This window comes from Ictidomys tridecemlineatus, chromosome 10 (assembly GCF_052094955.1).
Source record: "Ictidomys tridecemlineatus isolate mIctTri1 chromosome 10, mIctTri1.hap1, whole genome shotgun sequence".
Taxonomy (NCBI): Eukaryota; Metazoa; Chordata; class Mammalia; order Rodentia; family Sciuridae; genus Ictidomys; species Ictidomys tridecemlineatus.
The window spans coordinates 11,789,337-11,808,322 of NC_135486.1; the positions used below are offsets into that span (position 1 = coordinate 11,789,337).

Consider the following 18,986-nt stretch of genomic DNA (forward strand, 5'->3'; position numbering starts at 1 on the left):
CCTTGTGTTCGGATCCTCCAGCCTCATTCTCCCAAGTCACAGGGATTATAGGCAAGCAAGTGTCACCATGGCCAGAGGAGCTGAATACTTTTGGAATATAATGACCCACCACTCCCCACAGGCCAGAACTAGCTACCAATACTAAATCCACCAGATTCTTACCTTCAGAAATGCTAGAGTCATGGAACATGGTTTCAAAAGCTTGATGTGTTTCAGCAAAAGAGGGCCTGTCAGCAGGGCTCCATTTCCAGCCTATGTGACAGAAGAGAAGTAGTTCCTTGCCAGAATTACATATCCAATGGCATAGCAGACAATGAGGCTCATGCATCATGATGTGGGTTTATTAGTTACAACATGTTCATTATGGCAGACATGTAACTACCTCTCAGTTCTAGACCCAGAGGTGTAAGAATCCACTTAGTAAGGCTGGTCCTTCTATCCAGCCTCAGTTCCCATTCCCTCTACTGTAAAAATGAGAAGGGGTATAAAATCACTTAGAAAATGGCAAGTTTTCTTCCAGCAGAAAAATGAAATAAGTAAAAACTGTCTTTAAACGTTGTGAAGAAACAAGTCCAAATATATCCAGAAATTTAATAGGGTACAAGAAAGGAAACATTTAAAATTCACTTTTGCCAATGCTCACTGAGAAAATAATATAAAACCTGTATTTGAACACAACTGTAATTTAATCTACTACTCAACACTCCTCTACAAACCCAATTCTTGTGATCTTATTAAATATACAATTTTTTGAGAAATTGGGTCAATATTTGGGCTGCAGACAACTATTCTTAGGATTCTAGTAAGTCTCATTGGTAGAGCCTATCCTGTTTCAGCTAGCTGATAAATGACAAACTTTTAAAATGCCATGAAGCTAGATTCAATCTAATATCGAAAAGAATATTTCTAATTTTGTTAACCATCTCAACTTGTTGGCATTTCAAAATTAAAATATGCACAAATACTCACATGCCCTCATAAGTTCATAAACTTTAGGAGGGCATCCCTCAGGTTGTTCCATTCGATATCCTTTTTCCAGTAGATCATAGACCTGAGACAGGTCAATACCTGGGTATGGTGACATTCCATATGTAGCGATTTCCCATAATAGTACCCCAAAAGCTGCATAAGGAATAAGGGGGGAGAAAAAAAAAGCTTAGTGTTTTGTCTTATTGTTTTTCTATCACTAGGTAAGGTCTCTTTTGATTCACAGTCAGGCGCGATGATGTACATCTGTAATCCCAGTGACTTGGGAGGCTGAGGCAGGATGACTTCAAGTTCAAGGTCAGTCTCAGCAACTTAGGGTTTTGCTAAGTTGCTTAGGGCCTCCCTATCTCAAAATTAAAAATTAAAAAACGATGGGAATGTATCCCAGTGGTAAAGTGCTAGAACCAAAAGAAAAAAAAAAAGTGTTAATTCCCAGTACCCCACTACCCAATTTTTTTTTTTTTGGTTCATAATCACACAGCAACATTAATATACCCTTTTGCCAATTTTTATAGCATGATTTATTTGTCTAAGGTATCTGCCACAGAAATGCTGCCCCCCCCCCAAAAAAAATCTCAGGATAATTCTAAAATTCACAATTTTTATTTAGGTTTTTCCTTTATTACACTAAAGTATAACAAACTAAGATGATATAAAGCCTATGACATAATCTAACTACTCTTAGAACAGTCTCTGATCTATTTAATGAATTACATGATTTTTAAAGTTGGCTAATAATCAGAAAAGTAATGAAAAATAGATTCATTTAAAATCAGGCAAAATTAACAGTAGAAAAAAAAAGAATTTGCTTGATTATATCACAATTTGATTATCTTTGAGTTGGAGCTTTCTGGAAAGAAGTGACTTAGAATCCTACAACAATTTCTGCCTACCCACAATCTACATTTTCAGACTTGCTCAGTCTGCTAGGTAGACTCTATCTAATAAGTCCTTCTGCTCTCAGGGTACTAGAAACAAGATCTATTAGAAGGACTAATACTAGATGTAACCTCCTCATGCCTTCCTTGAAAAGAGTGTTCTATGTCACATGCTCTGGAAATGAGCAATAAAACCTATGTGAACAGCAGGGAGCTTTACAAGGAATGGATCATTAGCACTCCAATGCATATGAGTTCTATTCTGTGACTTCTTTGAAGGTCTAGACCTTTTTTTTTTTTTTTTTTTTTGGACATAGGGTCCTGTTATGTTATCCAGGCTGTTCTTAAACTCCTAGTCTCAGGTGATCTTTATGCCTCTGCCTCCTGGAGTACAGACATGAGATACCAGGCCCAGGGTCAGTGCCCTTTTTTGATTGACTTTTTAAACGTTATATAAAAGAGAAACTCAAAGGAATTAAAAGGATATATAAAGAAAATAAAATGACACACAGGAAAATCTCTCTTCCAACCTTACCCCAGACATCTGATTTAATTGAGAAAGTATTGTAGGCAAGACTCTCTGGTGCTGTCCATTTAATAGGAAATTTGGCTCCAGCATGAGCAGTATAGGTATCTCCAGTCATCAGTCTACTTAAGCCAAAGTCAGCCACTTTTACCACATGGTTTTCTCCCACTAGGCAATTGCGTGCTGCAAGATCTCTGTGGGAAAGAGAATAAATTCTAATGTGATCCTACTCACATGGTGAGAAAAATGGTCATAAATCTTCTATTCTTGCTTCTTTGTGCTCTAAGAGTTGATAAGTACTAACAATCATGGTAGTTATTTTATGATAATCACTAACAAAGACAAAAGGCACTAAATTTGTAACACTTATAGAACAGCCATCAAGAGGCAGTTATATGATGCTAGGATAGAGCAGGTTGTATAAAATGGGTTTAAAAGTATTGGGTCAGGTTTTAAAAGTAAGTTAGAGATGCTTAGGAGGCTTTATCCTCAGCACCATATAAAAATTAACAAAATATTTCCAGAGACAGATGCTACTTTTTTTTTTTTTAAATTCAGCCACTAGATGGAGCAAAAGGACCTTGGATACAGTGCTGGGAAAAATAGGAGCTAGTACATGTTGAGAATAACAAAGATCTCTCATTAGTACTTTTAATCAGAGCACAATAAGTTTACAAGCTAGAAATTACATTTAATGAGCCCTGTGATAGAGATAATTACTTTCTTTAATGATCTGAAAATTTCTGGGAAGGTTTTCTTTTCTTCATCTTTATATCAAGCAAGAAGGCAATAACAGGTTTCACACACCTATGGATAAAATTCTTCTTCTCTAAATACTCCATTGCAGAAGAGATCTGAGTGGCCATGTAAAGCAGTACAACTGCAGTCACCTCTTCTCGGTTGCATTCTCTGAGATAATCAAGCAGATTTCCATATGGCATGTATTCAGTCACAATATAAAATGGTGGCTCCAAAGTACACACACCTGATAGATGAAGAGAGAGGCTGTTTTATTAGTATACATTCCAATAATCCAAGTCATTATGGCCAAGAATATTTCAACAATTCTTTGTCTGGTTTGGCTAATTTTTACCACATTCTGTGAAATTAACATAGCAAAAATTAAGAAATTGGTTGATAAGGAAGTCTTTGCTTCCATTTATATTATTCTCTGGAAACTCATCTGCCTTTGTGTAAAAGAGGTACTTGTGTTAATTCCGCAATGGGAAAAGATGACCACATTTTATAGAGTTCTGGACATGCCTTTGATTCTCCCACTCAACTACATTCTAACAATGCTTATCTAGAAGTAATAATAGTTTGTAAAAAGATTTTAACTGTTTCCATAGTCAAGAATTTTCACATAGCAGATTCCTCGTGAAGAGCCAACAAGAAATTATTTTCTTTCAGATAGTTTGATTCTATTTGAACATCCACAGAAACTGGCCCAACTTTATAGAGAGAAAATAAGGGTTTAGTCAAAAGCTTCTCTGTGATCTGAATGGGTGAAATCAATCTATCACAGTATAGTATTTCCTGCTTGGGTAAAGTGACGGGGGTGGTAACAATTTTCTAATCTGTTTCTTGTTTTACTGTAAAAGTTTCCTTATTTTGTGAAATTATTGTGATAAGTTTTTGACTTAGTACCATTTTGAATGCTTCTGAATTTTGAATGGGGCAGCCATCATTTATTTATGCTTGGCAGTTTCCTACACAGAATGAACCTAGGCCACTGTCTTTTTTTTTTTTATTTTTGGTACTGCTGGGTATTTAATCCAGGGCCTCATATGTACTATGCAAGCACTCTATTGTCAGCTATATCCCAGCCCTCCCTTGTTTTTGTTTGTTTGTTTGTTTGTTTGTTTTCAACCCAACCCCTACTGTTCAAAATAACATTTGGGGTGGTGGTGGTGGTGGAGTTTGAACCTAGGGCCAAATGCATGCCAAGCAAGAATTCTACTACTGAGCTATACCCCCAGTCCATGACAACCATTTTCTGAAATGGATTCTCATTGGGAATTTTTATCACAATGATTCCAAAGAATGATTAGAAGACAACAGGGGCTGGGGGCAAGCATCTTTATGAAAACTTATGGTTCGGGTTTATTCACCTAATAGTTGCACCAGATTAGGATGCTTGATTTCCTTCATCACTGCAGCTTCTTTTAGGAATTCTTCAACCTCCATGGTATCTTCCTGGAAAACAGGGAAGGTAAGATAGAAAAAAAAACAAAGAGATAGATCCTTATCTTAATCATTTGAATCAACTAATAATTCTATGGCTTTAGCTTTATTTATTTTTTTTTAAAGAGAGAGTGAGAGAGGAGAGAGAGAGAGAGAGAGACTTTTTAATATTTATTTTTCAGTTCTCGGCGGACACAACATCTTTGTTGGTATGTGGTGCTGAGGATCGAACCCAGGTCGCACGCATTCCAGGCGAGCACGCTACCGCTTGAGCCACATCCCCAGCCCCTATGGCTTTAGTTTTAAAAGTAAAAGGGAGTATCCCTTGAATATTTTAGCATTTCACTTTAAGAAATTTTATTACAACCAAAATTTTTTTTCCTGACAACTTAATATGTTCAACAGAAGTTCCTGAATTTATCCAATATTAGAAACTGGAATAAAAACTAGGAGGGTGAGCAAAATTCAATAGCACATCCTACATCAACTAAAACACAGGAGACTTAGATTGGAAATTCTTTACTTCTTTAGATACCTTGGCATTTCAATGAAAAGATAAGAGCAATTAGCTGTTTACCTGTTTATCTTCTAATTAAATCACACACTTAAGGAGCAATGCATATTTGCAAAGCCTCACATATTGTCTCACACTCAAACTATGCTTAATAAATAGAACTGACAACTACTCATTGTTGGAAAGTAACCTGTATGAGTGATTTCCCAGTCACTGAGATTCTGGGATAAGATCAGTAAATTCCATGAGTGATGACCCTGTAATCTGATCCTGGGATGCTTAAAGAAGAGAGAGTAGTATCAGGAAAAAGATTTCTGCAAACTTAAGAACAAGAAAAAACTATGTAATTGCATGGAGATGGGAGGAGCAAGAGGCAGGGAGATATAGAACAGAATAAGAAAGACCCATGATTCATAGACAATGCATGAAGAATTCTGTCCAGCAGGGGTCTTTGACAGGAAGCAAAACAGCTTGTTTTGTTTTTGTAACTTATAATTTGCTTTTCAACTCCCACCAAGATCTACATAAACATTCTCCAGAAATGAACCTTTCCCACATGTGGGTTTCACTGCATTGCAGTGAATAATCTGCCCTGTGTTGTCAGCAATGTCACTAGGGTTAATCATCACGATTTGCTGATGTGTTTGGCACCAGTGGGTGGAAAGTGTTCCAAAGTTAAAAAAGAGCACACTGGTACTTCCAAGTGATTCAGTACACAGGCAAAAAGATGCCTGAAAACTGTAATTCTCAGCAACCCACCTTCAGTGTTTTCACAGCAACTGTAAGGCTATATTTTTTCCAGACACCAACATAAACCTCTCCATACTGACCGCCCCCAAGTTTGTGCTTCATGGTAATATCTGTTCGTTCCATTTCCCATTTGTCATGGATGGGGGATACACCATAGACTGTTGGCTTATTACACTTGGGTGCTGGGTAGTGTAATGTTGTCACCAGCCCATCAGCCACTGTGGAATGATGGTGAACAAGCTCTGCCAAAGTGCTAAAGCGGCTCTCAGCAGTCACATACACCTGGTGAAAAAGAAAAAATAAACAAACTTGAAAGACATTAGGATTTTTAAAAAAGCCTTAAAATATGAAGATGGAAGATACATATATTAGTTGTAGATGAACACAACACTTTTATTTAAATTCATTTTTATATGGTGCTGAGGATCAAAGCCAGTGAAGTGCCTCACCATGGTAGGCAAGCACTCTACCACTGAGCCATAATCCCAGGCAACCCCCTTACATCTTAATTGAGGTAAACTGCGTTAAATGCTGATGGCCAGGGGCAACAACAGAACTTCAGTTTAATGTTTAAATCACTCCCTATTTTTAAAGTTGAAAGAGACTTCCAACATGTCTCTCTGGATCATCAAGCTCACTGGTCTTCAAGTAGTTTCTAAACAATAATGTTATAGAATCCAAATATATAAGGTGGGTAAAAAGAGAGATGTTCTGATTAAAGTAGATAAGCAGGGGTTGGTCTCCTGTCAAAGTTAATGAAATATTACCCCCAAATCTTACAAAGAACATAAATTGATAACCACTGATTTAGACTGGAGGGGGGTGAGGAAGGCATTATGATTCTTATTTAATTATCTTAATCATTTTAATTACAACATGTAAGGGTTTTTTTGTTTTGTTTTGTTTGGTATTGGAGATTGAACCCGAGGCCCCCACTGAGCTACATCCCCAGCCTTTTATTTTTTATGTTGAGACAGAGTCTCACTAAATGGGGGGAAAGTGGGAATAATTACTAATGGTCCCCTAAGGGACCCTGCTAACTTCTGAGGCTGGCCTTGAACTTGTGATCCGCCTGACCCAACCTCCTGAGCCAATGGGAATACAGGCTACAATGTGTTTTCTTGAATGCCTAAGCTGTTTTTAAAAAGAGAAAGGGAGAGAGAGAGAGTGCACAAGAAAGCCCGCGCATGCTACATTTGGGGTTTCAGGGTTATTAACAAAACAGTTGTTTATTTGTGATAAGCAATAAGAAATGTAAAGAAACGCAGTCTTTGGCTTTATCTACCATGGGAGCTTATTTTTAAAAAAGAAACTTTTACTTGATTACATACAGAAAAGCATATCAAAAATAGAGAATCGGTGATTTTTATAAAATAAACTCACTCATGAAAATATCACCCACACCAAAAATTTTAACATCATAAGCACTCCTGAATCCTCTACCTACTTAGTCCTGCAAAGGTAACCACTAGCTGACTTCAAACATCTTAGATAGCTCTGACTGAACAGTATACAAATGAACTAACTATACAGTATGTCTGGTGTCTGCTTTCTTTCATTCAACGTTTGTGTTGTAAGATAGCATAAAATTCACCATTTTAAAGTTTATAATCCAGTAGTTTTTAGTGTATTTTAAAACTGCCCAACCTTCACAACTCCAGAATATTTTTAATCACCCCCTGCCAAAGAAAACCCATGCCTATCAGTAATTATTCCCACTTTCCCCGCATCCCGACCCCCAGGCAATCACTAATCTCTTTCAATCAGCTTCATGTGTATGAGACTTTTTGTAGCAGGAGCCAGCAAACTTTTCTGTAAAGAGGTAAAAAAATAAATATTTTAGGCTTTTGGCCATAGGGTCTCTTGACACAACTATTCAGCTCCGCCTAGTAACAGAAAGTAACTACAGATGAATACATGTATGAATACATATATAAATGGATGTGGCTGCATTTCAATAAAATTTTACTTATAAAAGCAGGCAGCTGTAAGCCATAGATTTCCACATGGTGTTGGATATAGAACTTTATGTTTATTTTGTTGTTAAAAGACATTTCATTTTATGAACGCACTACAATTTGTTAATCCATTCTACTGTTGTTAGACAACTGATTCTATTTGCTTGGGCCATGATACAACATACTATGTCTGTATGGTGGGGCAAAAAGAGAAATAGAACTAGTAATTTATTTATTTCTTATTTTGTACCAGCTATTATATTTTACATAAATTATTTTATTTAATCTTTACAACAACCCTATAATGTGGGACATTTTTCCCCTCTCAGGGAACACTATGACTGAGCTACAATCCCAGCCTTTTTTATTTATTTTTATTAATTTTTTTAAAAAGAGAGAGAGTGAGAGAGAATAAGAATTTTTTAATATTTATTTTTTAATTTTCGGCAGATACAACATCTTTGTTTGTATGTGGTGCTGAGGATTGAACCCGGGCTGCACGCATGCCAGGTGAGCATGCTACCGCTTGAGCCACATCCTCAGCCCCTTATTTTTTATTTTGAGACAAGGTCTCACTAAGTTGACGAGGCTGGCCTTGAACTTGTGTCTACCTCAGTCTCCCAAGTATCTGAAATTACAGGCAAACAGGAATGCTTGGTCTAAAGCCCATGCTTTTTCCCTGTTATGCATATCACACAGGGAAAAAAATGGAAAAAAGGGTTTGATCTAAATTTTCAACAGAAGAACTGACACAAGCTCTCAGACTTCCTAATTTATAAAATATAATAATTCCATTCTAAATACATTCATTCTGGCCAGACATGGTGGTGCAGACCTGTAATCCCAGCAACTGTCTCTAGTTCAAAGCCAGCCTTAGCAACTTAGCAAGGCCCTAAGTAATTTAGTGAGACTGGTCTCAAAAGATTTAAAAAAAAAAAAAGACTTGGGAGGGTGGCTCACTGGTTAAAGCCTCTGGGTTCAATTCCCAGTACCCCCACCAAATACAAATAAATAAATAAGTTCATTCTAATTTGTGATCTTCCCACCATAAAAACTACTAAATGACTAAAATGATCTATTTATATCAACATACAAACATACATTTAATGATCAACGCCAGTCTCAAAAGTCTTAACTCATACTCCATGAACTTTCTAGAGATCATTTTTATTTTCCATGAAATAGGGTTAATATAAATTCTTTGTCAATATACTGGGTGTATATTTTTGTGTTGATGATTAGAACAGCTTACATAGCAGTTCCCTTCATTCTTTACCTTCGCATGTAACTCATCTTTAAACTATTAATATAGTCCTCTTTTTACTTTATATTACTTTATTGTTTTGAAAAGAGCAAGCTCTAACATGACAAATATCCTAAACTCACAAATTCAGCAAATATCTTATTTCATGTGAGACCAAAAAAAAAAAAACTATATTTAGTCAGTGAGAGTACTCTTTGTACAGAGCAGCCAGTCCACAAGTAGCAGTGGTTACTGGCAAGTCTTACCTTGCCGTCTGTGGTGGTATTGATCCTGTAGTGATACACACGCCCCTCATACCTGAGCGAGATGGACAGCTGCCCAGGGCTGCTCTCACTTTCTCGCACCAGGAAACTGCCATTGATTAGACTGCTGAGTAGATACTCGGCTGCACTGCGTGATACAGGCCCATGGTACCAGGAATGTTTTTCCAGGCTATTTACTGGGGTGATATAGTTGCTTGGCACCCAACCCTGTCCATTCTTAGAACGAACTTCACTCCACTCGCCATTCTGGTTATAACCAAGAACTCGTAGTTTTTCACCTAACCGCGAAATAATCACAGAACAAAAAGAAAAGAGAAGACTTTATTTCAAACCAATGCAGTGTATTGTCAAACTTGAAACTCACTTAAAAAGAAAATAAGAATTTGATGGCAAGATGTTCTGTAAATAACAAAGCTGGCGATGTCCTGATTGATCTCTGATTTGTAGCTTGAACTATAAGAACAGAAATTATTTTCTGGCATTTACTACAAAATTTTAAAAGTTTATATAACCCCTTAGAAATGTTCCCAAGAACCTCTATGGTGCTAAGAAACATACAAGACAGAACAGTTACTCAACTGGCTAGAAAATGATAGTGCAAGAAAAATAAAATTCACTTTCCCTCAAAATAGCTTACTATGATAATGATAATCAAGAATTAGAGGTAAGATGTGAAATACCAAGTTGCTTCTAAATATCATTTGGCACCAAGGCAACAAAACTACGGATATAAACAAATAATTAAAAAAAACACACACACACACAAGAACAAAGAGTTTTCAGCAATGTTTTCTCTAAGAAAACTAGGAGAGCAGGAGAAGGCAGAGAGGACTCCCAAAGCTCAGCTACTTCCAGGATGGTATAGTTTCCCAATATAGCTATGGTTTCCCTCCTACTCTCCACAAAGAATGAATGCCCTATCTTTTCCTCTAAAATTAGTATATGGAAAGGGAAGATGACTTTGAAGATGGAACCCAAACTCCAAGTCACTTAGTGAATCTTTGCTAACAATTTCCATGTTCTTGATTTCTCTAGTAAAGTTGTAACATAAAACTTAGATTTTTTTTTAATTTTTGCATTACAATTCTTAATACACCATTATAAACTTAAGATTTTAATGTACATTTTCCATTTTGTCCCTATATTTTCAGGTATAGATTAAAAGTGTCTTTGGCAAAACAGGGAAGGTAAAAAAGATACCATTATTATTTAGGTAATGTATAAGTATTACTAATATATAACTCTATTATGTACTAATATATAACTCTATTTATGCATTATTTAGTAATGCATAAAAGTTAATCTAATGAAATATTATAGTGCCTTAGACTCTTATCTCTAACAGATGCAAGGCTTTCTATTCAGAGTTCACTCCTACTTTCTAAGGGTCAAAAATCAGAAGGATGCCAAATCAATCACATGGCCCAGAAGTTACCAGTCAAAGGCTATTGAAGAAAAATTCAAAATAATCTCTGGTAGCCATCTATCTTTTCCCAGTGACCTCCAGAAACTTTTACCATAGCATAACTTTGTAGCCCCTACTATCTTACCTGAAACACCTATATGGGAAGAAAAACACAAAAGCACATGTATACATACACATGGGTATATAATATACATACAATGTACACAGACAAAAGTGTGTCTTTTGTGGCAGTGGACATGCACGAGAGCACAGATGAATACTAGCCAACTATATTTCTGTACTTATAGGAAATCTGTTGCCCTTCTGCTTTTCTATATTAGTCCACAGAACTAGAAGACCAAGTTTTGTGTATTTTCATACTGCCCCTTCTTTAAATAGAACTGGTAATTACAGACCATCATAATTAGGATACAAACATGACAGGTTTTTTTTTTTTTTTTGGCAGTTTGGAGAATTTTCAACTCTAGAAATTTTGACTACCATAAAAATTGGGCCTATTGGCAGAGGAATTCTAAAAAGAACAGAGTCTTGCCTGTTGCTTGAGCTAGTCTCAAGGTCTTGGGCTCAAATGATCGTCTTATCTCAGTGTCACTGAGTAGCTGGGCTATAGGCAGGCACTGAGTTCAGCAGAATTCTTCTTTTTACTGTAAGCAAAGTATCACCTTCAAAGAAGAAGGAACTAGCCAGGCACACACCTGTAATCCCATCTACATGGTAGGTTGAAGCAGAGGATCCCAAATTGCAGGGCAGCCTGGGCAACTTAGCAAGACCATGCCTCAAAATAAAAAATAAAAAGGATTGGGGATGTAGCTCAGTGGCAGAGCACCAGTACCAAAATACAAGGGAAAGAGAGATAAGAAAAATCTGACATTTCATGGATTTTAAGAGAAACTACTCTTGACCATAGATAAAGGGAATCCTAGTCCTTAAGCAGTAGACTAGCAGCTGCTCTAACTCGTAAATGAGAAATTAAGACTTTCTGTATCGATGTTCCCTTGGTGACTACGCTATCTTGGAAAATACTGACAAGAAATATAAGGGTAGCATTCCTCAAATGGGGAAGGGTTGCCTTCCTTACAGATGGGTGACCTTCCTTGAGTGGGGACAGGCTGCCTTCTTGGAATGACCACTCTCATTTAATTCTCCATTCTGAAACTTGTAAACAAGAGGCATCTGTTTGACAAATAATCATTTAAGTTCCAATTTTATTTACTTAAAAATTATCCTGAAATACATTTTCCCCAGTGGGAGCCTTTATAGATTCAAGAGGCAAGAACATACTTAGATTTTAAAGTATATATATGTACACATATATATATTACATACATAACATATACAGTACAGATTTCTGAGAATTCCTAAGGTGTTTTAATTCAGTTTTATCCTTAATAAACTCTAAAAAATAGAGTTACACTTTATAGGGCAGAACTCTTACACAGCTAAAAAAAGGAACAAACCAAAAGTATCTGGGCCCAAATCAGCAAGCTAATTATAGTCAGTGGCAGAAGCCAGACAGTCTCCTTTATTCTTAACCACTAATAGAAACTGGATGTTATATGGAAGCCTCACCTTTAGTGATGCTGAGTGTGTTATCACCACTTGCTACAAAATCATAAAGTGCAACAAAGAGATTAGGGTCACTCTCAGTGGCTCCAAGCAAGTTCTCCTTGGAACTCCACCTGATAGCTTCGTTCAGTGCCTGGGATTCAACATCACAACCATAAGGGCGGTGCAAAGCTTCTGAAAGACACAAAAAGGGAAAAGAATTCACAATGAGTTCCAGCAGCTGAAAATTCATTTGAATTCAGTACATACAGATTATTTCACTTGCTGGCCTATACCGACAACTCCAAAGAGAGACAGAACTGTACAGTTAATGGAGTCATGCAGATGAGCAATTAGGCACTGTGTCTTCTGAGCATTAGACAGAGAATTACTTTTTGAAATGGTAACAAGATAGAGAAAGGACCACAAAGTTTAGCTCTGATTTATATGCATGCACCAAAATCAGATATGGCATAGTTTTCTTAAAATGTAAAAAAGAAAGCTCAGAAAGAAGAGGCTCCTACCTTTAAAAAACACACAGCATATTTTGTTGTGGTGATGGCTTTAAATAAAGAATAGTTAAGTTTTATAAATTCTAAACTACACTTCTTCCATTACTCTTTCCAAAGAAATCAAACTATAGGAAAAAGAAATATTTCAGAAATATAGAAGTACTGAATAAATCCAGACCTTCTATTATGTATAAAAATTACAGAAATAATGCTTTCAGCAAAATAGTCCTAAATTTCTGCAAAACGAAAGAAACATGTTTTGGTTCAATACAAAGTATTCTTGACATTTCAAACAATCTTTTTAGGTTAAGAACAGTTTGTAACTGTTCATGGTTTTAATGACTTAAAAACCCTCTAATTTCTTTTCCTGAGCATATATCTTGTAAAATATTGAAAATTTAATCAGTGAATATTTATTGAGTTTCTATCATGTGCAGTGGTTGAAGCCTAGTAAGACCAGTTTCTTCCTCAAGGCTTTATAGTTCCTAATTTATTCATACACATAGACAGGTGATACCTATATTGTATGAAAGATCACCTGTCTCACATAGCCCAGATTGGCTATACAAAAAATAATTGTTCTTCCAAAATTTTCTAGATTTCTGGGACTGATTTTAGTGGCTGTCTGCTAAGGCAAACCATCCAATTGTCTGTCATAGAACAACATTTTTGTATTAAGTCTCTCCTTTTAATTTAAAATTATTTTTTAACATATTTGAAGGGAAAAACCTTTAAATCTGTGGTCTTATTTTGTTTCAAATCCATTCTTCTTTCCATCTCTACTTCCAAGACCTCGGTTCAGATCCCCAACATCTCACCTGGACTATTGCCTCCAGTCTTGTCTCCCTCAAATCCATCCTCCACACAGCTGGCAAAGTGATCTATTTAAGACAAAAATTTGACCACATCACTCTTCTTAAGTCACTTCAAGAGTTCACCATCAAGCTGAAGTCTCCTTATCATGCATGGCCTTTGAGACCTTTCACAATTAGTAGATGGTTAAGATCTACTTCTCCAACTTTGTCTCTCCCCACTTCACACCTCACATTTAACATATGCCACTCTGCTTCCCACCTCTTGGTCTTTGTTGAGTCCTGTACACCTAGAATGGGTTCTCATTCCACTTTCTTCTGACTAGCTGACTTCTCACCTTACCACACTTAGTTAGCTCCCCTAGAAATCTATGACTTCCCCTAGGAAACGATACACCTCTCTATGCTTTCAAAACCTGACATTTGTCCCATCAATCACCTCCATCTATGTCTATTTCCCACACTTTACAATGGAGACTCCTTAAGGATAAGAACTGAATCTTCTGTCTAGTTTTCATAATATGTGTTCAGTAACTATTAGCTGAATGAAATGCTAACTTACACAAAAATATATGACAGGAAACAAATGAATTTTAATCTTAAAATCACACTAAACAATGTTTCATATCTATCTACATAATATTGACAGAAATTCCTACTGCAGGCGGATCTGTAATTATCTAAAGAGTGGCATAGTTTCACTTTATCACATTCATTTCTTCTCTGAAAAGAAAGAAATGTCTGAATTTCTAGAGTTAAATTTTGTTTTGTATTAAAAGTATTATGATAGACTTAAAAGGTATGTTCAGGTGTCCCAAAAAGTCAATTTAAAGCAAATACTTGCTCCCTGTTTAAACAAAGTTACAATGGATGAAACAGTTAAATTATATATAAGATAACTAATTTAGGATTACCAAATAAACAACAACAACAACATATCATAAGAAACATTCTTTGAAGTGGTCACATGTACTATATTTTTATTTTAATGAAAAAATTACTTGCTCTAGCAGACGTTCCACTGGGTCACAAATGCCAGTCCTTCATTAAAATCAAGAGCATTGTCAAAAAAAACCCATAGTAAATATTCACTTTTATCAATTTAACAAGGCCACACTAAACACCCCAAGATCCATACTGATAAATGATTTTGTCAGAAATAATGTTTTGTAATTATTATTGTCTAATGATTATCAAAGTACAGTTTCAAATACACTTCATTCTTTTTAGATACAAGCTGCCTGTTTGAAATTATATAAAAATCTCACCCCTGGAGAACTTTTCTATCATCAATGACAAGGTTAAAGATACTGTAGTATTAAGCAGACATTGTAGCCAACTTAAATCCTATTAGGACAAAAACAGCAAATGCTATACATTTATACCTAACTTTGTGAAACCCAGCGTATTAGAGTTTAAGATTAGGGCTGGGGATGTAGCTCAGTAGTATAGCACTTGCCTAGGCCAACCTTTGCACCCCTCCCCCCCAAAAAAAGTTTTAAGATTTACAAAACTAGTAACTTGTGTGAACATTTACTATATGCTAGATATTGTGCTGGATTTCAGAACATAAAAGACTAGAAATCTCTAATAACACTGTTCAACTTAATATACAAAACTACTCTATTCTCCCCACCACCACCACAAATCTGTTTCTCCTACAGAATTCCCATCTCAGCTGATGATAATTTCATCTTTTCAGGTGCTAAGGCCAAAAACGTTGTAATCATTCATGACTTCTTTCTTGCTCACACATACCACATCCAATTCACTCAGAACTTCTATTGGCACTCCTTTCAGAAATATCCAGTCTATCCATCTCTCACCCTCTCCACTACCACCATCCTGTTACAATAATCATCTGTCACCTAGATTATTTCATGAAGCTACTGATTTCCATGCTTCTATATTGTCTTCCTATTGTTTGTCAACACTCCAGTTATCTCTTAATGCATAAACCAAACTGTTTAAAACTCTTTCAATGGCTCCCCATTTTAGAGTAAAACCCAAAATCCTTAAAGAGCCTATGAGGTCCTTCACTCTGTGTCTTGTGCTCTCTTAACTACTCTCGCCTTAGTTTATATCATTCTGACTGACCACTGGCCTCCCTGCTATCATTTAAACATGGCAGACACACTCCTGCTTCGGGATCTTTGTGCTGGTTTTCCTTCTGCCTAAACACTTGTCCCCATGACATTTTACTCAAATACTACCTTTCCCAGTATGGCATTTTCTGATTACTCTATTTTAAAGTGCAACTATTCCTAACAACGCTTCCACATCTTCCATATTTCCTTTCTTGATATATTTTTCTCCACAGCTCTTACTACCAAACATATAATTTACTTATTAATTACTACACTTATGCATATCATCTAACTTCCCCTACTAGAATACAAGTTTCACGAGGACAGGAATTTTCTGTTTTGTTCACTGAACAGTGAATGCCAAACAATGCCTGTATATAAGAGGTTTCAAAAATGAATAAATCATGTAGACTGCCATACTCAGAGAATGCTATAAGAGGACAAAATATAAAACAAAACTCTGGAGTCAGGCAAGGTTTCAAACTTTAAATTAAATAAGCATTTAAAATGGATGAGTAAGATTTCTGTACTGATGACTGTCAATGTGCAAGGACATGTTCATAACATGTGATTCATCTATGGGGGAGGAACTCCAAGCCCAAGGGAAGATTTTTAAAGGCAAAGTTAGCTTCTTTAAAACCATGTTATTTAGCCAGGTGCAGGGGCACATGTCTATAATCAGGAAACTGAGGCAGGAGGATTTCAAGTCCAGGCCAGATTCAGCAATTTAGCAAGACGCTGTCTCAAAATTAAAAAGAAAAAAGACTACAGATGTAGCTCAGAGGTAAAGTGTTCCTGGGTTCAATTACTAGTACTAAAAAAAAAAAAAAAAAAAACGAAGAAGAAGTTATCTGACAAAAGGAGAAAACAGGATAAGACCCACAACACAATGTAACATAAATTTTAAAATATCTAAAGGTCAAACAACACTACATATTTCTTAAATATACAAATCAATAAACACAGGATAAAAATAATTTTTTTAAGGCAAAATTACTTAAAAGAACCACTATTTGGAAAACAAACCTTTTCATTTCCCACCACCCCCTCTTCCTATCTCTGGTTTTATGGTCCTTCTGACTGAGTCAAAAGATCTTCCTTCCTTCTTTTCTTCTTTCTTCCCACTCACTCTTCTGTTCTCATAGAACTGAGGGTCAATTTCCTGTAAATCAGTCTACACAGGATATCCCATCCTACCTACTGGTACCAAACAAAAAGAGAACTTTTTTAAAGAAAAGAAATTCAACATTTTTCTGGGGACGAGAATGAACATGTATTGAATCACAGTGTTAAAAGAAATAAATGGAAAAGAATCAGCTAAGGGTTAATGCAAAACCAAAATGAAACAAAAGCCTGTGGGCAGAGCAAGTAAAGTCAGTGGGCCTAATCTGTGGCACTTTCCTCATCAGTTAAGATAGACATGTCTGGATGATTCAGATGTACTGCACAAACCTCAATGGAGATGTGTAGGCTGCGAAGTTTCATTTTTGAACAATGTGAAGTGACTGCTATATACTAAGTTAGATAGCAACTGAACTAATCTTCTAGTTAATTACTGCTTTTTTAACAGAGGGAGATGATGGACTTAAGATAAAACATTAGAAAACTGAATTTTACTTATGTATATAAAGGAACCAAGTGGCAGAACTATTTTATGACAATTTTAAAAAGGGAATTTTGTTACTTCTTTCTTTCTCCATCCCCTATGCTCCTTTTTTTTTTTTTTCTTCAGTACTAGGATGTTGGGACTGAACCCAGAGGCTCTCTAGAACTGAGTTACATCCCCAGCCTTTTTAATTTTTTCTTTTTTGAGACAGGGTTTCAATAAACTACCCAGACTGGCCTCAAACTTCTAGTCCTCTTGTCTCAGCCTCCCAAGTCACTGGGCTATAGGTATGTGCCACTGCACTGGGCTTTGTTAATTTTTTTTTTAATTTTATTTTAGTTGTAGATGGACACAATTTTGTTTGTTTTTATGTGGTACTGAGGCTCGATCCCAGCGCAAGTGTTCTGCCACTGAGCCTCAACCCCAGCCCTATTAACTTTTTCCTATTGATAAATGTGCAATATACAACAAAAATAAAGCAAAACAGCAATAATAGCTTGTTCAAAATAAATTACTATGATTAAACAAGTTAAAACCTAGAATAATAAACTCACAGAGAAATCCAAAACTTTTTTATACCTTTGTTTTATTTTTATTTATTTTTATGTGAAGCTGAGGATCAAACCCAGTGCCTCACATGTGCCAGGCAAGCACTCCTACCACTGAGCTACAACTCTAGCCCCAGTAATCTGAAACTTAATGCTTAATTTTATAAAAACACTTCCAACAATTAGTTACTCAATAACTCTTTATCAGTTTTATTAGAAATCTGTCAGGTAGTAATTGGAAAAATTAAAATACAAATTTTTCAGTTTAGGTAGTTTCGAGTATTTTATAAACCTTTCTCTTCACAGAATTCTACTTCACCTGACTGTATTCTCTACAAGCTAATAATTTTAATCTCTTTTAAAAACTAAGTTGGATAAAGTATTCAACAGTTTTTAACACAGCTTAAGTTCTTCACATCAAGACATATATACATCTTCATATCATAAAATATCATTTATATATTCTTTCATTTGCTAACTATTCAATAAATATTCAATAAACATTACACTATGAAATACTAAGAAAAAAAGCAACATAAACCTTTACTGACAAAACATGCGGATGATAACAATAGCAGGTAAGATTAATTTTTTAACATCTCCACACTTGACTCTTGTGGTTATCCACCCTTTCTCCAACTACCAACTCTGACCCATACCTGTCAAGTTGGGTACAGCAGATCCTGAGGCCTCACTGCACAGGCAGCAACGTGATGTGTTCTGATCTCTGCCATAACTGTTAGGTGGAAGCAGAACTGTCCCCAAGACCATGCCGCTGGTCAGAAGCACAAAGTTTAACTGCTTTATGTAAAGAGGAAGTCTTAGAATTCCACTCTGACAAGCAACACCACATGCATGTGACATGTACTCATGTACTCAGTGGCCAGAGTTAACCAATAAGAGGATAAACACTCACAACTCCCAAAATGGGAGGAGGGTAGCCTAAAGGAAAATGTCCTGTAATCAGCACAAGACTGAGTCAGAATCGAATTACTTCTGAAAGTTCTGGGAATATTAAATGCAGAAATGTGCATGTGTGTATAAAATAAAAACACAAGGCTATTTTCATCACACATGTGAGTAACATATAGCTTAGTAATAAACTAAGTTATCAGTTCATATAGGA

At 36.0% G+C, this 18,986-nt stretch overlaps 1 protein-coding gene across 6 annotated transcripts in view; it reads right to left on the minus strand.

The window, feature by feature from the left end:
* Window positions 1-18,986, minus strand: part of Abl2 (ABL proto-oncogene 2, non-receptor tyrosine kinase) — a 115,620-nt gene that overhangs the window by 11,724 nt on the left and 84,910 nt on the right. For 3 of the 6 annotated variants that reach the window (XM_078022382.1, XM_078022379.1, XM_078022380.1), the window contains 9 exons: window positions 13,626-13,688; window positions 12,320-12,490; window positions 9,307-9,602; window positions 5,849-6,121; window positions 4,503-4,587; window positions 3,199-3,376; window positions 2,401-2,585; window positions 970-1,122; window positions 163-252 (listed from right to left, as the gene is read on the minus strand). In XM_078022382.1, coding sequence (XP_077878508.1) covers window positions 163-252; window positions 970-1,122; window positions 2,401-2,585; window positions 3,199-3,376; window positions 4,503-4,587; window positions 5,849-6,121; window positions 9,307-9,602; window positions 12,320-12,490; window positions 13,626-13,688 — 1,494 coding nt within the window. Of the gene's footprint in view, window positions 1-162; window positions 253-969; window positions 1,123-2,400; window positions 2,586-3,198; window positions 3,377-4,502; window positions 4,588-5,848; window positions 6,122-9,306; window positions 9,603-12,319; window positions 12,491-13,625; window positions 13,689-18,519; window positions 18,973-18,986 lie in introns of those variants that run through there. The other 3 variants (XM_005319756.5, XM_021722621.3, XM_078022381.1) reach the window with 3 other exon arrangements.